General features: G+C 52.4%; 1 protein-coding gene and 1 long non-coding RNA gene across 2 annotated transcripts; one reads left to right on the top strand and one right to left on the bottom strand.

Moving 5' to 3' along the window:
- Positions 1-431: 431 nt before the first annotated feature.
- Positions 432-10,068, top strand: LOC128781247 (uncharacterized). Its single transcript, XR_008427187.1, has 3 exons — positions 432-1,352; positions 5,697-5,858; positions 6,533-10,068. It is a non-coding gene; the product is annotated as an uncharacterized lncRNA (long non-coding RNA).
- Positions 3,047-17,884, bottom strand: UBE2D4 (ubiquitin conjugating enzyme E2 D4). Its single transcript, XM_024563091.3, has 7 exons — positions 17,861-17,884; positions 15,662-15,725; positions 12,102-12,133; positions 11,933-12,010; positions 6,790-6,895; positions 5,676-5,769; positions 3,047-3,183 (listed from the first exon to the last, which is right to left on the bottom strand). The coding sequence occupies exons 1-7, from the start codon at positions 17,882-17,884 to the stop codon at positions 3,138-3,140; spliced, it is 444 nt and encodes a 147-aa protein (XP_024418859.3). The 3' UTR covers positions 3,047-3,137.
- Positions 17,885-18,120: the final 236 nt, after the last annotated feature.

The following is an 18,120-nucleotide window of genomic DNA, read 5'->3' as shown; positions in this document are numbered from 1 at the left end:
CAGTGGCAATCTGGATCAGGGCACACAGGGGCACGAAGGCTGTCTGTTCCCCGTTCCCGGCCACCTAACCGTTCACCAGTTCTCAGAGAGGGGCCTTTGCTGCTCCCGAAGCTGTGTGAGGGTCTCTGGCTCCTAGGTCTGGCCTGAAGCTTCAGCCCAGCTTCTTGCTGTCAAGTGCGGGCTCACAGCCTTTGAGCCGCAGGTGCACAAGGGAAGGGCACCTCCCTGCAGGGGGCTCTGAAGTTTTGCGGATGTGTTAACCGGAAGATGTCCACAGATCCATCAGGCCTCCTGTTGCCGGCTGAAGGGCTGAGCTGCTGGGCATCTGTCACCAAATGGAGAAGTGACCAACTTCCCACACAGGGGCGGTAGCCTTACACCCCTCACCTCTATCTGAACAGGGTGGGTGGGGTGTGGGGGTTTGGGGGAAGAGGCGGAAGGAGACATTTTAAGGAAAATTAAGAAGCCACTGTCTGGTTTGATAGGTTTTGCAGATTCTTTACAGTTTTGTGATTTTATTAGTAAAATCTCAACAGGGGGAAACCTGTGTGGGGATGAGGAGGCCAGCAGACTGGTCAGGAAGAACAGGACAGTAGGTGAGGGAGCACTCCTGCTGCCGCGGGGTGCTGCCTGCCCTGTCCTCCACTCCTGGGAGGACCAGTGTCCATGACTAGATCTAATCCAGGCCCAGTCCTTATGCAGCACTGCCCGGAGGAAGCATGTGTCACAGTGACAAGAGGCACAGGAAGGAAGGGCTGGTAGGGCAGGACAGACAAGCGGCCCACACTGACCTGGAGGCTTCTTTGCCCCGCACTGGGTACCAGAGGCAGACCTCAGGCCAGACCTGTCCTGCAAGCACCTCTCTGGCACTTGAAGAGACTGTCTGCTGAATTTCAGAGACAGAAACCTGCTCTCCTTGAGCACCTGCAGTGAGGTGAATTGGACACATCCTCAGCTCTGAGCTGCTAGGCCCGGGACATTTGCATCCTGGCATGCTATCCCTGGTCAGGATATTTAGACCCTTTGCCATATTCTCGGAGCCAGAGCCTGACAAAGGATGAAGAGCCCAGCGCTGTCCAGCTAACTCAGGTGCTTCTGGCTGCAGTTAGTCATTTGTTCACAGTGGGTCCACTGCTTAAGACCATGTCTCTCCCTGTCGTCTCTTGTCCGGAGAAAAGCCACATCACCCCACACTTGGCTTTCTGGAACTACTACTGTCCAGTTGCCCTCCTGGGACTCACCTTGGAAACCTGACGTCTGCGCATGCAGGTTACACGCAGGCCCCCTCACCACAGTGCACCCTGCAGTAAGGTTTTCAACCCTAGGAGCCCGTTCTTCAGGCCGACAAGCAGGTGGGTTTCTCAGGGGCTGCCAGTGCGGGGATTTGCCGGGATCGGGCTTGTCCAAAGGGTCTGGCAAGGACAGAGTCCAACTCGGGCTGGCAAAGGGCCAAGACAGTTGACTCTGGGGATCCCAAAGGGCTGATTTCACTTTCTTTCCATGTGTCTCCAACAGAGAGAACAGGTGTGGGGAAATTTTGTCTGGACTCAGGAAATTCATAAGCTTCTGGGAGTCATAAGCTATTACACTGCAAGGGCACCCACAGCCTCAACACCAGCTTGGGATATGGGATTTTCTCTTAAGCCTCTGACTTGTCTCTGAAATGTGACCCTGGCCCCCCTCCCAATGCTCAGTGACGCTTGACTGCAAGGTGCATTGTGACCACTGTCTGAGAGCCTTCCCAGGGGACATGCTAATGGCCTCTGCCTGTCTAGGAAGGTCTAACATTTTGTTTAAGCAAAGACCAAAGGGGTAGCAAAGAGACAAAAATTAAAAAGGTAGCTGTCACTGTGGCGACAGGCAGGGAATAGGGCCCATGGAACCCCAAAAGTAGCCCATGGCTTCCCCTATAAAGGAAATGCAGGCAGGACTCAGATTGCTGCCTTGAAGCAGTGAAGTTGTGGACAACTCAGAGCTCCTGGAGCAGGTGGACCTCCTGCAACATCTTTCCTTGATCTGCCTGCAAAGGCCCCATTGGGCCACTGGAGGGCGGAATTTCATGCTGCATCCCCTGCTGCTACTCACCCCAGTGTTACTCCCACCGCTTCCTGGGAGGGGACCACTTAGAAAAGACCAGGTCAGATTTGACTTTAGAGGTTTGAAGCCCTTCAATTTCCCTCCCTCTTGGAAGGTTTAATCAGAATAATCCACCTGCCTTTCTGGCTGACCTAATCTCAAAGCTTCAAATCTAAAGGTAACCCTTCAAATGTGCTGCCTCAGAGACCTAAGAGGAGGCCAGTCACTCGCTCAACAGGCTGTTCAAGGTTCCAAAGAACCTGTTAAAAGTCCCCATGTCTTCTGTTCTGCCGGGGGAAAAGGTAGGCTTAAATGCCACCTGCCGTTTAGAATGATGAGTGAATCACAGTTTTATTCACATTTCGAAGTCTCTCCCTGCCCCTGTGCTCTGGTCTGTGGGCGGCTCACACTGAGCTTGGTGGCTCCGAGGGGTAGGTGGGTACTGAAAATCCTCATGTGGAAAAGCAAACTGCAGTCTCCGCAGGTCTGGCCTCTGAGGAGACAGCCACCTCTCCTGGGATGTTCTGTGCTTGCTGTCCCGACCGTTTGGTGTGCTGCTGCCACCCAGCGACTGGGGATGCCAGCGCCACAGAGGGACACCGTCCCGGTGACAGTGCTCCTGACTCCCGGGAGGAGCGGAGACCTCCTGGGGCAAGGTCTGCAGCAGACGGTGCTCACTCTGCGTGGGGCACCCAGGCTGGCGCTGAGATCCAGAGGCGAGGGCGAGGCGGAGGCCCGGGTGGTGCCATGGCGAGGGGTGCCACCTGAGGTCGTGCAGGAGAGGTGCACGGCACATTGTCCCCCCATGAGAACAGCAGTGAGTCGGGGTGCAGGGACCGATTCCAGTGTGGCCAGGAAGGCTGCAGACCATAATAGTGAGTACTAATTTGGCATCAAAGATGTGATGTTTTCAAAGCCACAATGGCTGAGGGGCACCAACGGGCTGCGGCTGGAGAAAGTGCAGCCACTGTCTGTTTACACAAGAGAGGATGCCCTGGGAGGGCTCGGCCAGGAGCTCAGTGTCGTGGAGGGACTTCTTTGCTGGGAAGCCTCCCAGGCACTTACATAGCATACTTCTGTGTCCACTCTCTCGCTAGTCTGTTGTATCTGGAAGAAAAAAAGCAGAGCGGGTGACACCCTCATTCAAAATGGCCACTTCCTTTGCACTCAGAGTAGAGAACAGAACTGATGAAGGGGACTGCTGCCGCCTCTTGGCAAACAGGAGGGACTAACGAGTGAGCGAAATAAAGGTCCTGGTGCAAGGATGTGTCATTTGTACCACACACCCCTTACTTTGTGAGTCCTGATACTTCTCCATAACTGTCTGCTATAGAAGACTCAGTAATGTACCAAACCTCCTCTCTTCCTCTCTCCTGTCCTACCGCGTGGTTGTGGAGGGTCAGGAAAACATACACAGAGGTCAGCCAGGAGCAGCCCAGGCTGCCCAGCACACAGACGCCAGCACACAGGCTTTGGAGCCTCCCACCCCCTGAGCAGACCTGGTGCCCACAGAGGGCTGTGGAAGCATGCATGTTTATTCCCATTACTGAGTGAGGTCTGGAGCGGTGAGGTTATAAGACAGATTTGCAGCCACAGAGGGCAATGAAGAAACCACTTCTGGTATGTCTCAAGTATCTCGTAGTAAGTGGTAAAATAAATAAATACAGTTTATAATCTAGTCAATTAAAAATGCTGTCATGGAAAACCCAATGAGGGAAACAGTGACATCTATCAAGCTTTCAAGATTAATATGTAAGTTGGAAAAAACCACTTTCCGTTCTAATCTCTTCAGACAGAAGAGGATTCATAAACTAAAAGACTCACTGCAAATGTTCTTTGAAGACCCAGCAGCTACCACTGCCCGCCCCACCCTGCATCACCCACTGAGACCCAGCACTGCTCACAGGCCGAGGCTCTGATTCCAGGGCCCTGCCAGGCCAGGCCCTTTCTCCCACACTGTCCGTGCTTCACCTTCAAAGCCATCCTCTTAGGCTTCAGCGTGGTGACTGCGCCGGTCTAATGGGCTTCTACTATTCTGGGCCCAGTCACCAGTTTGAACAGAGTTGAGGAGGCGAGGATGAACAGTGGGGTAAAGACAGTCTCTTCAATGAGTGGTGTGGGCAAAACTGGACAGATAGCATGTGAAAAATGAATCTAGACCACTTTCTTACACCACACACAAAAATAAACTCAAAATAGGTTAAAGGCGTAAATGTTAGACCTGAAACCATAAATTCCCAGAAGAAAACATACAGAGTAAGCTCTTTGACATGCCTCCCAGCAATATATTTTTGGATATATCTCCTTGAGCAAGGGAAACAAAAGAAAAAGGGAACAAATGATACTGCACCACACTAAAAAGGTTTTCACAGTGAAGGAAGCCATCGATAAAGTGAAGAGACAACCTACTGAGTGGGGAGAAGACATTCGTCAATGCTACATTCAATAAGAAACTCATACAACTTAACACCAAAAAATCACTCTGATTTAAAAATGGGCAGTGGACCTGAACAGACATTTCTCTAAAGAGGACACACAGATGGCCATGAGACATGAAAAAACGCTCAACATCACTAATCATCAGAGAGATACAAATTAAAACCACAATGAAATACTACCTCACACCTGTCAGAATGGCTGTCATCGGTAAATGAACCAAAAAAAGTGTTGATGAGGATGTGGAGAAAGGGAACCCTAGTGCACTGTGGGTGGGAATGCAGACTGGTGCAGCCCCTGTAGAAAGCAGTGTGGAGGGTCCTCAGAAAATTAGACAGAGCTGTCATAGGACCCAGCAATTCCACTGCTGGGTGTTTGTCCAGATAAAACCACTAATTTGAAAAGGTATACCTAAGCACCCCTATGTCCATCGCAGCATTGTTTACAACGGCCAAGACACAGAACCAGCCCAAGTGTCCACCGGTAGGTGAGTGGATGAAGAAGGTGTAGTATATACGCAGTGGAGCACTACTTGGCCATCAAAAATAATGAAATCTTGCCATTTGCGACAACATGGATGAACTGGAGGGTATTATGCCAAGTGATCTATAAGTCAGGGAAGGACAAATATTGTGTAGTCTCACTTATATTTTAAATCTTAAGAAACCAAATGAATAAACAAGAAGACAGAGGGTCTGTCGCGAAAACCCTAGCACACTGCTGACAGATGAGCCGCAGTCGGGACCCCACCCTGGCCGTGCTCCTGCCTTGACTGGCCTTGGCCCGACCCTGCGTCTCTGAGAAGACTCTCTGGCTCACCCTGCAAACTTCAGAATTTAATCCAGAATTTTCTTGTTACATTCTTCTAAGTCCATTCTTGACTGACCACTGGCTTTGCTGACCTCAAGGGCAGGCTTGGCAATAACACTTTAGGGTTCGGTACCAGCAGCTGATGAGCTGCCAAGGAGGGTGAACAGGTTTCATCTCCTCCCTTCTCAAAGCCAAAGGGCATGTTCCCGCGAGAGTGGGAATCTGAGCCCAGGGACACCCGCTGCATGGCCCCGGTACAGGCAGGAAGAGGTCTGCCGGAACCTGGCCAGCCAAGAGGCACCAGGCCAGAGTGGGTACCCCCGACTTCCGAGGAGCCCAAGGAGGGTGCGTACTTTTCTCTGTTGGCCTTGTAGGTGTGGGCAATCTCCGGCATCAGAGGGTCGTCAGGGTTGGGGTCGCTGAGCAGAGCACAGATGGACAAGAGCACTGGGAAGAGAAGCAAAGCCGGGTTGGCCACGAGACTGCCAGATGCCCCCGGTTTGGAGAGCCCACAGCTCAAGCTCTCTGTGGACGGAGTGAGTACTTTCCTTCAACACCCCGTCTGAATTATTCTGACTGACTCCCAGTGGCCACGGAAGTGCTCTCTCAGCTCCTCTCTGGGCTCGATGGCAGTTTTATTTCTCCTGCTCTGGGTAACTCGCGGTCGCCACACACCTTTGGTGTTGGGTCTCAGGGGCCTGTTTGCTTATTGGGAAATGGGGACTCAGAACATTCATGTGGGGTGGGCAGCTCTCCTTCTGGACTCACCATGCAGTCTTCAAAAGCCTGTCCTGCCAGCGGCCTGTCCTGCCCCTCCCCTTGCTGGCTGCTGGGAGCTCTGCTCTGCCTGTTCTGCTCCACACCCACCTTGGCTTGTCCCTTGGGCTCTGGGCCCCGTTCCTCTTGGGCAGAGCTTTTCACCTTCTCACCCACCCCGCAGACAGGACATTCATGCTGTTGACACCCTTTTGTTCAGAGGGAATATCCATATTTCTGAATCCCGTCGAGACTGGTGTCTTTAATTGCAGGAGGAGATGTGTTCAGCACACTGCTTATGGGGGGGTAATTCTTCAAGACTGTGAGGCCCTGGGGTGTGGGGGAGGGGCCTGTCTCTCCATCCTTCTGAGGCCTAGGTCAGAATGCGTGATGGGTAGACGAACAAATGAGGGAACAGAGAAGGCAATGCAGTATTTCCCTTTCTTATTTCCAGAGAAACATGTTCATAAAACCAGTGTTCTCTCCTTGCACCCAAGCACCAGTCGGGCTGGAGCCCCTGCAGTGAGCGGTCTGTGTGGACACCGTCAGGGTGGGAACAGGGCCCCGTGCCCTCTCCTAGGAGCCGTGGAAAGCCACCTGCTTTCTCTGAGCCTGTTTCCTCCAGGGACGTGGGGCAGAAACACTGCTGCAAGAGCCACAGGCATGGGACAGGGCCTGCAAGGCGTGTTAGAGCCTGGCACACACAGCTACCTTTGGACACTGTCAGTGACGGAGACCACAGGGACTGCAGGACATCGAGGCAGATGCTGCCGTTGCTGCTGATGTTGGGGTGGTAGATTTTGGTGGTGAAAGCAACCTGCAGATTGAGAGACCTCAAGTCAGTCAGGCCACATGGACATTCTAGACCTTAAATCTAGACAGTGTCTGTCTGGAAAAGGAACCAAGTGAGGTGGAAGTGGCTGCTGCTGGACTACACCTGGCTCTGCACAGTCCTGGGTGAGCAGGGCCCCCACCTGAACCCTAACAGGACACAGGTGGGGGCGGCTTCTCAACCTGTTTTCATCTCACACAGAGCTGTGGCTGGGGAGCTCTGAGGGGCTTGTTCACTCAGCTCGGACACAAGGCCCACGCAGGGCCAAGGCTGTGACTCAAGGTCCTGCTCTGGGCCGTGAGACCCGGCATGAGCCCTGAGCCGTGGGGCCCTGGCACAGGCTCAGGACTTCCACGAAGTCTTGCCAAACCTTTGTCCAATCCTGAGAAAATACTGCAGACCCCAAATGAGGGACATTTGGTAAGATAATGGATGAACACTCTTCACAAGCATCAAGGTCATGAAAGCCCAGGGGAAACTGAGGCAGACTGTGACGGTGAAGGAGACAAGACAAGGCAGCGGGACGGACGCCAGTGTGAACAGGGAAAACGTGCCTGGTGTCGTCAGCCTGGTCCAGAGCTCTGTGGCCAAGGCTGACTCCTGGGCCGGCAACAGTCTCTAGTCACAAAGAGGCTGGCGTCAGGGAGAGCTGGGCGAGGGATGTATGGAAACTCTGCTATTTTTATGATTTTCTCTAAGTCTAAAATTAATTTTTTAAAAAGTCTTTAAAATATAAGCTGACACATCCCATGCTTCTTGGGTTACTTGGTTTATGCTAGCCACAGAAAGCTATTAAAACCAGTTTCATGCTCATACCAAACAATTAAATCCAATCCTTAGTATTTGATATTTTGCCAGTAATTCTACTGATAAGGGATTATTCAGAGCCAGTCACTCAATTGGAAAATAAACGTCAGCCTCCATTCTGCAATGGCCGTGGACTCATGGTGGAGCCTCTCCATAGGTGTGAAAGCTTAGACCCAACACGGAGGGCGGCTGAGAACTGCTGGCAGCGTGCGTCTCAGTGGAGGGAACCAACCGCGCGCAAGTCTGCTGCCCGTGGACCAGTGCGTGAGAGTCCGGCACAGCAGTATTTTCATCTTCTCATTGTTCTGGATATTGCATGGAACTGGTACTAATGCATTTTCTGCAAAACCTTAAAAAGTGCTCCAAATGTTGGCAGTCAGTGTATCAAGCAACACAGTGTCTTTGGTATATTCGACTTCTGTTCTTCATGCATCCGAAATTTCATTTTCTCTTTAAATATAAAATTTTGCTTTTGTAACCACTAACTTAAAATTCTTCAGTACTAACCTGGGTACATAAAAGAATATGCATTGTTGGAGGATAATGTCCTTTCTTAGATTGTAGCTGTAGTCATCCCTGTTCAGTTCTCAAAGTGTGTTTAAGACTTTATTTATGTACTTGTTTATAGAACCAGGGAAAGGGAGGGAGAAAGAGAGGGAGAGAAACCTTCATGTGCGAGAGATACAGCAATCGGTTGCCTCTTGGGCAGCCCCAACTGGGGACCTGACTCGCAACCCAGGCATGCGCCCTGACCAGGAAACAAACTAGCGATCTTTCAGTTCACAGGCCAGCGCTCAGTCTGCTGAGCCACACCAGCCAGGGCCAGTTCTTAAAGATTTTTTATAAAATAGAATACAACTTCAAATTTCCTTCGCAATGAGGTGTATACAAAACATTAATGTATCACAAAATGAAAGTTTGTACTTAATGAGGAGATGCTTTATGCTGTACTTTTTGGTGTTTTGTTTTTTTTTTTGAAAAGTTACATTTAGATCTATTCTGAAGCAGTTCACTTTTAACAAATGCAATGTTATAGGTAAAAAAAAAAAAAAAAAAAAAAAAAAGGCTGACTCAGAGAAGACTCCTTCCTGGTCAAGGTGGTGGAGTAGGTGAATGCTGTGCTCACCTCCTTCCATGACCACATCGAGAGTGTAACTCAAGTATAGGACGACCACCCTTGAGCGCTACCTGAAGACCAGCTGAACAGAGCTCCTACAACTCAGCATATAAAAAACAAACGACAGAGATTGGTAGGAGGGGCGCAGATGCAAAATGGGCTGGTCCAACACCCACATGTGACAGATAAGACCTGGGGTCCCTCCTGAGGAGCGAGGGCTCCCAGCCAGGAGCACCTGTGCCAGGAAGAGGAGCCCATGCAGTAGCTGGCTGTCAAACTCCATCTGGGTGAGACAAAGGGAGGTCTGCTGTGGACCCAAGAGCCTCTCCAAGGGCCCAAGCACAGACCCGCTCAGCCACAAACACTGGCTCTGAGCCCCAGAGAAGGGGCAGCAGCTCTACTTCAGGGCAAGGGCTGGGGGGGCAGCTCTCTGAGACTAAAGTGCCAGAGGAACCCATTGCTCCTTTGTTCAGTCCTCCCTCTACCCAGCTGGCAGGTGCACTCCAGCACCAAATCTGGCTGACACTGCTCTCACCCACCCTGGTGAGTCCCTGAGCCCCAGCTCCCACCGGTTCACGCACCCAGCCCAAACCCCCTTCAGAGGCTAATTCATACAAAGGGCCAGCCCAGCCTGCACTGCAGGCTCTCCTAAAAGCTCTCAAAGATCCATGGATGCAGACCAGCTATAAACACAGCTGAGTACATATGAAGCACATGGAAACCACAAGACATACAGGAAATAAAGAAAAAGGAATGCAAACACAACGCTACAGAAAGTCATCAGCATACAAGAGAAGGGAGCAAGAGAATACGAAAGGAACAGAAAACCTACACAGGAAGAAAAAGTGGCCAGAGCTGTAGGCCCTGCCGGGTGGTTCGGGGGCTGGAGCCTGTCCCAACACACCACAGTGGCAGGTTCGACCCTCGTCAGGGCACACACAAGAGTCAACAAAGGAATGTGAAAATAGTGGGGCAACAAATCAATGTCTCTCTTCTCAAATCAACAAATTAAACAAAATTTTAAATGGCCAAAACTACACACCTATCAATAATTACTGTATCTTTGTGAAATATCGCTTCAGTGATAAGTTTGATTGCTGCAGAGCTATTAAAATGACTGTTCCATATGCAAAAAAAATTACTTTAAATGTGAATGGGTTAAATGCTCGCATCAGAAGAAAAATGAACATATGTTAAATGGAATATTATTCAGCCATAAAAAGAATGAAATCCATTTGTGGCAATGTGGATGGACCTAGGGGTTTTTTAATATAATTTTTAAAATGATTTTATTTATTTATTTTTCAAGAGAGGGGAAGGGAGGGAGGGAGACAGAACTATCTGTCAGTTGGTTCTCACATGTGATTCGACTGGGACCTACCCTGCAACCCAGGCATGTGGCCTGACTGGGAATTGAACCTGCCACTTTTTGCTTTGCGAGATGATGCCCAACCAACTGAGCCACTCCAGTCAGGGGTCCAGGGTTTTTTTTGCTAATAAGTCAGGCAAAGAAAGTTAAATACCTATGATTTCACTTATATGTGAAATCTAAGAGACAAAATACCCAACAAAACAAAAACAGGCTCATAAGACACAGAGATCACACGGAGAGTTGCCAGAGGGGCGGGTGTTGGGGGCGGGGTGGAGGAGGTGGAAGGACTGAGAAGCACAGACTGGTGGTTACAAAACAGCCACCGGGGCTGCAGGGAACACGGTCAATGATACTGCAGTAACTAAGTGTGGCACCAGGCGGGTACTAGATACATCAGGGGGAACACTTCGTAAGTTATGTAAACACTTTGTAAATTATATAAATGTCTCGCCACTATGCTGTACACATGAAATACAGTATTGCTAACTCTAATTGAAAAAAAAATTAAAAGAATTGGCTGATGCATCATTTCTGGCTCATTCACAGCCAGAATTGATATTCTTATTTAAAAATAATAAAAATATGTACATGGTGAGGCAAGGTAGGTTTACAGTTGTGAGTATATAAAACCCAGAGTTTATTCATGGATTATTAAGTATTGTGCTATTTTCCATATGAACAACTAAACCTACTTTTGCCCCACCCTGTGTTGGTGTCTGCAGAGAAAACCTGGAGGAATGTATACCGGGCAGTTAGCTGTGGTCTTCTCCGTGGGTAGGTTTATAGGAGACTGATTTCCATCTGCACACTAGGTCCCCAATGTCCTAATTTTAAAATAATCAACTTACCAGTTTTGCAATCAGGCACAGAAACAATTTAAAGTGATGTGAACCCACACACACCACGGTGTCCACCTCTGACCTGCTGCCTGTCCTCTGGCTCCACCGTGCAGCATCCAGGAACCGCCTCTTCTCCTCAGCCCCATGCACCCACCAGCTGTCGGCCTCTACCTCAGAGCCCAACTCCTGGGGCCCCTCTGGCCTGCTCCCTGCTCTGTGATCCCTGACATGCTCAGGGTGACCCCCCCCACCCCCCACCCCCCACCCCCGCTGCTCTGTGCTTCTCTTGAGCACTGGCCACATAGACAAGACTGCTCCCTTAGGAGACCGGACCCCTCCCGGGTCAGCTCTGGCGTGTGGTGGGCAGTAGTCCTACTTGGCCAGGACGGTGGGTCAGGTCCCTCCCTTCTCCCTCCTGTTGGTGGCACTGTCCTCTCTCGGAGACTCCACTGCTGGGATGGGGTGTGCATGAAGGGAGGTGACTTGCCAGGGTCCTGCTGACATTCAGGTGTCCCATGCACTGTAGGGCATGAGCAGCCTTCCTGGGCTCCATACCCTATAAACCAGCAGCAACTGCTCCCCCCCATCCCATTTTTACACCCCAAACATCCCCGGACATTGTCCATTGTCCCTGGGCAGGGGCTGAGTATCCCCATCCTAGACTGACGGGGACGCAGAGGAAGGGGCCAGACTCAGCCACAGCCAGGAAGAGCACTGTCCAGCCAGGGCTCCAGAGGAGGCCCCACCACGGGGACTGCCTGGAGTCTGGGTTGTAATGTCCTGGGGGCTGTGACCGTGCAGGTGGGCGAGGCCCTCAGGAGAAGTCCACGTGCAGCTGTCTGCACCAGCGCTTCAGTGGCCCTGGTGCTGTACTCGATCGTCCTCACCTTAGGGGGTTTGAATGGGTAATCGGTGGGAAAGTGGATGTTCAGGAAGAAAACGCCTCCTTGGTAGGGACTGTCATTCTGGAAGGACGAGACACAGGAGGCAGATTAGCATGCACAGAAGCGTCCAGGGAGGAAGTGAATGGGGTGGTGCTCAGCAGTGACTACCTACCGGGCCGGTGATGGTGGCCTGCCAGTAGAACCCTACAAGAAAAAGAGGGGTGGGTGTCAGAGACTCCCCACAGAGTGTCTGCCTCACCCCAGGAGCCACTTCTGACAAGTGTGGCCCAGGGGCCCCCAGAAGCACCATGACTCCCAGACACTCAGCAGGTCTGCATGCAGTTAATGGCTTACCACTAGGAAGGCTGCAGAGGAGCATCAGCTGAGGGAGAAGCTCACAGACACATCCAGATGGAGCCCAAACGCAGAGCTTCCACTGTCCTCGGCTCTAGAGTCAGGATGTGTCACCATCCCTGCATCGACACGTGACAATGTGCAGAGTACTGGCCGCAGGGGAGGTTCCTCAGGCAGCATGGCTGATACATGGACCACCCATGCGGCTGATCTGAGTGTCTAGTCCCCCTAGGCATGGCCCACAGCCCCTGGCAGAAACCACATGGCCGGTCTCCCTAAACCATGCTGTTGGTGTGGGTCAGAGCCCCCGGACAGACAGACAGACAGTCCTATCAGGCAGAATATCTCAGAGATCCCCTCCCAGAGGCTGAGGCTAAAAGCCAGACTTTTTTGACAGTAAATTCTTTAGTACCAAAGTGCTGGTAAACTGTAGTTCACTCTTCTCTTTGCACAGAATTAAGCCCTAGGTTGGCTTCAGCCACTTTCTGTATTACTTTTTATTTATCTCTTACACTCCTTCCTTCTTCCCTGGGTTCAGTCTGAAGCCAAGGGTCACCTTTCAGGTGCCAATACCCATGGCCCTGGGGCCTTGATAGGCCACCCTCTCCCACACCACTCCTGGCAGTGCCCAGGGTCTGGGAACTTGGTGACAGGCCCACGATAAGCCTTTCTTCTCCTTTCCCTCCTCTCTCTTTTTAAAAAATCCTCAGTCGAGGACATTTTTTTTCACTGCTTTTAGAGAGACAGGAAGGGAGAGAGAGAAACATCGACGTGAGAGAGAGGCATCGACTGGTTGCCTCCAGTACGGGCCTGGACTAGGGATCAAACCCACAACCCTCGGGCTGTGGGACTATGCTCCAACCTGCAGCCACACCGGCCAGGGCTTCCCTTCTCTTGCAGGACATCAGGCCTGGGGCTCTCTCTGGCATCTCAGGCTGCTGTACTGCCCTACCCAGCCCTGGAGGAGCTCTTGTGCACTCCGCAAGGCAGGCCTCGGGGGGGAGAGTGACTTACCACCAAGCTCCCAGGACAACTGTCTTTGTGGAGAGTGCCTACTTGCCCACCGAGTGGGCTGCTGAGACCACCTGCAGGGTGTGTCACTCTCTAGGGAATTCTGTCTTACAGCTCTGGGATGGTGTGGAAGTAGCCCAAGGTTTCAGACCTGCCCTGGGCTCCTGACACCTGGTCCAACACCCCACAGACTCTCCCTCGACAGCAGGACAGGAAATTGCCAAGGCATGAGGAGGGGCAAGTGCAGAGACCAGAGGGGAGGTTCTCCAGACTCCTAGAGAGGCTCCAAGACAGTCAGGGCAGCCCAGGACCTTCTCGGCCCTTCAAGAAAGCGGTATGGAAGAGCACACCCCTCCCTGCAACAAGGCTGCCTGAGCTGACCCAAGTGCCACTTCTTTTACTTTTGACTTTTTTTTTTTTTTTGCCAACTCATGCTAATTATTAGCTGTGGTTGGCAGGTAGACATACCTTTCCCTAATAATACTATAGATTGAACCCTTTATCAAATGGTTTTGATGACTAACATGCCAGAGACTGGGAACCCATATTGGAGATTTCGGAGAGTAAATAATAAAGGTGGTTCCTTCCGGTGAATAGGTTGGGAGTCTCTGGTCCTGTCACTTGAACTCCTGAGGGCTGTGGGGGGCTAAGCAGGGTTTGGTGGTGTGGTCAGAAGAGAGGACCCCAAAAGAGAGGAAGAGAGAGGAAACTTTGAGTGCTCTTGGAAAGGGGCTGTTTGCCCACAGGGAAGCAGGAAATAGCCCCAAAGGTGAGCTGTGTCCAAGGCTGCACACAGCTCATCCTCGGAGGTGCTGAGCAGGGAGGGGACCTGGGCACCCTCCAGGAATGATGCAACCTCCTGCAGGGGCCGCCGTGAAGGGGAGAAAGCTCGGTGCAGGGCAGGCTGCGGGTGCCGCTGGGAAGCTAGGCTGAATCAGGACCAGCTCAGTCTTACCAGCCCCCCTAGTTTGGCATTGTCGTCACAGGTAACAGGGGGAAATATGCTATGGAGACCTGGGATGCTTGGAAAGACAGCATGAATCAGGTGACAAGCAGGACCAGGAAACAGAGGAGCCACCGCTACCTTGCTCATCAGACTGTCACACACGTCTTTGCACCTCCCCTCTCAGTGCCCCACCCCCCACCCCAGGTGCTCTGAGCCACAACAGCATGTGCAAGTGGCACCACCCCCGTTTCTTCCAGCTTTGTGAAATTGCTCTCTCTTTACTGCAGCAACACAGACGTCCCGCCACGCGGACGAGATCGAGCCCCGGGGGCGGGCGGTGGTGACGGCTGCACAGCAGCACGAATGTTTTTGACTAGGCTGTGTGTGAGAGGCTGGTTAAGATGGTAAACTTTGTAATGTGCATTTTAACACAATAAAAAAACATTAAATGTCATCTTGGCCAACTGAAGTGAATCAGGGCTGTCCAGGCACCGCCACTTCCCGTTCTGACAAGCCTCTCATAGCTGCGGGCAGAAATCCTGTACCATCTCCACCCAGTCAGCCCCACGACCACGGCCCACCTTCTGGCTCCCTGCACTGGCCTAGTGTGGAGATGTCATAGGACTGGAACCACGTGCTAGTCCTTTTGTGTGTGACTTGTATGACCAGCATGTTTTCAGGGCTCACCCATGTTATAACACGTGTCAGAACTTCTTTCCTTTCTATGGCTAAACCGCATGCTGTTGTATGCCTATGCCACATTTGCTCACTTTTTCATCTGAGGATGGGCACCGAGGCCTTTGGGTGAGTGTGAATGAGGGTGCAATGCACACTGGCACACGACTTCTGTGTGAGTCTGTTTTCAGGTCTTGGGTGTCCATGGAGGGCACTACCCCTCTTTGACACCAGCTCACAATGAAGACAAGGGAGAGCGGAGGCAGGATGGGAACAGACTATGCACTTGGGGAGCCCGCGTGCTGTGCAGCATGGCCTCCACTGGTGAGCTGTAAAGGAGAGCGGGGGGCTGGCCGGTGCTGCACCAGGGAGGAGCAGAAGTGAGAGAGAGGCTCCGGTACCGCCCTCCCCTCGGCAGAGGCGAGGGTCATGCCTCACACAGCAGCAGGTCCTCCACCACCAGCTTCATGACCGTTTTTACCATTCATGGCCATTTCACGACCACACGTTTTTGTTGGTCAGAGGCACTTTGCAAAGCCAATGTGCTTCAGGACAGGGTGGCTTTCTAGTGACCCAGTGGAGGGAGGTAGTGATTTCAGGCTGTGAATTCAATGCATCTAATGAAAAAACCAGTTAACAAGCAAATGAGGGAAAGCAACAGGTTTTCTTAAAAAAAACTGCTGGACTCATCAATTTGGGGGTCTTGACTAAAAGCTCCTGAGACCTGGAGCCTGAAAGATACTTACAATCATCTCCCACAGGTCCTGCGGAGCACTGGGCAGGAGGGTCCCTCTGCAGGTCTGTTAATTCCTGGAACACGAGAAGTGGGCCCAGAGTTGGCGTGTGCTGGGGTGCTGTTCCGCACCCCCACACCTCTGAGACAGAAGTGCACTCTCCTAGTGGGAGGGGCTCCTAGGCCTCAGGAGGGGGCTGGCCTGGCTAATGAACATGACAGCCCCAAAGGTCTGCTCATGCCTGTGAAGACACCTGACAAGTACGTGTTATCATTTCTATTCTGTAAGTCAGGAAACTGAAATGTAAAGCGATTAAGCTGCTTGTGCAAGGTCACAAAGCTGAGAGGGCAGGGCAGAGTTCTGTATGTGTGCCTCCCCTCCAGCCTCCTCTCTCACCCACTCAGGTGGAGAAGGGCAGGGTTTTAGCTCTGAGCTCCCGAATTAGGGCGTGGAAGCACCTACCCCAGAGCAGGTGCTCAATTAAGGACAGAACTCCTGTGTTTCAATCTCCTTCTCCCTCCCACTTGAACCACTACTAGGTGTGTGGCCGTCCCGGGGCTCTGAGTAGGAGACTAAGGACACATGAGTCAGTGTAGCACAGCCACCCCATGTACCTGCATAAAAGAAGGAATGACACCAGAGCTAGTGTCCTTTATGGGACACTAACTTCTGGCCTCAATGCCCAAGTTGCCCTGGCCCAGCATGAGCCTCAAAGCCCAAGCTTTTGGGCAGTGACTCTCAAACTTCAGCTTGCATATATGAGCATGTTTCCCAATGTTCTCCATCCTCCCAGGTTCCAGACAGATCTGGGTAAACTTTTTGGGATTTCCAGAGTGGTTCTAAGCACAGGAAGGAGGCACAGACCACAGCCCATCAGGTGACAGGGAGACTCCTCAGGGGATGGAAACTCGGGGGTCTGGAGAACACGCACACATTTCAAATCTGGCTGGTGACGCTCCTACCTGAACGAGCCTGAAAATGAGCTCAACCACAAAGACCCTTCTGATCCCACCTGATGACTCAGGGGCATGCTGACTATTCTAGTCCCGCCCCCTCCTCCCAATTCTCTGGCCACCTGAGCTTACCCCTCTCCCCCTCAAATACTGGCCATGAAGCCAGTATTAGCCAGCAAGCAATACAAATCGGGCCTACGTTTTATTGGAGGGTTGGTTTACAAACACCTACCGGTTCTCAGTATCTAATTTGTCCAAGTGGGTTGCCCTTGGCAGGCAGGTAGTAGGCAGCATTACTAGGTATCACAATAGAAATGAACTTGGGCAACAGCTAAGGTCACACGAGGGGACCAGATGACAGGGGCTTATAGATTCAGGGGCTTATAGATTCAGGGCGGCTACACACCTCAGCACCCCACTACCACGTGCAATTCTGAGAGAAGGGCTGTCTGGGCAAATCCTGGACAGACTACATGCAGAGCAGGACCCGGCTACCAGGTTACCCCCACTCCTCCGCGCGTGTGCATGGGCTGTCCCTTCTTTAGATCGCCTGTTCCTCTTTAGGGGTGTGGTGAGTGGTTACTAAGATGAGGCTTCCTGAAAGACTGTGAGTCTTCACAGACCCCAACCAGCACGGAGGAGTTTCAAATGCTAATTGGGATTTTTAGGAAGCACACTGTGATTTGAAAAATAAGACCCAAACATTCCCTCGCTTCCCTTAAAGGGGACAATCACCAAAGTGCTGAAGAAAGCGCAACGCCAGCCCGCTGGCCCCGCCCCAGGCCCCGCCCCGCGTACGCAGGCGCCGCGTGACGCAGGCCCCGCCCACACCAGGACGCGAGCACCACGTGATGCCGGCCCCACCCCATCCGCGTGCCGAACCGTTTTGAAATTTACTTATTTACTTATTTATTTATTTACTTATTTATGGGGAGGGAGGGAAGGAGAGAGGGAGCGAGGGAAGGGGGAGTAGGAGAGAGGAACACTGATTTGCAGTTCCATCTATCTGTGTATTCATTGGTTGCTTCGGTTTGTACCTTCACTGGGGAAGTACCCGCAACTTTGGCGTAACAGACGCGCTCCAACCCACGGAACCCCCAGGCCTGGGCCCTAGCCCCGCCCCCTTAGGGCTGGGCCAGCGGCGGTTCCGCCTCCCTCAGTGGCGCCTCAGCCAACGGTCGCTGAACGGCCGTGACCCACCGGCCCGCGAACGACGCTTCAGACTCGCGAGGAGCTTGAGGACCGGAGGGCTCCTGACCTTCTGGATCCGCTTCAGCGCCATCCTTTCCCTGCTGCCGGGGACCGGGCAGCCGGCTCAGGGCTGCCAGAGGCTGCCCGTTGCCGCCTCCGCTGCCGCCGCCGCCGCGCAGCGCTGCCAGAGGGAACGGCCAGCCGAGCACGGGCGCCGCGGGGCACTGTGGGCCGGCGTCCGCCGGGGGGCGCCGCGGGGCACTGTGCGGTCTGGGGGAGGTGGGCTCTCGGTGCCCGCTTCTGGGCACCCTCTCCGGCTGTCACGTG

Source organism: Desmodus rotundus, chromosome 6 (assembly GCF_022682495.2).
Source record: "Desmodus rotundus isolate HL8 chromosome 6, HLdesRot8A.1, whole genome shotgun sequence".
In the NCBI taxonomy this organism is placed as follows: domain Eukaryota; kingdom Metazoa; phylum Chordata; class Mammalia; order Chiroptera; family Phyllostomidae; genus Desmodus; species Desmodus rotundus.
This window is presented reverse-complemented; position numbering and strand designations above follow the sequence as displayed.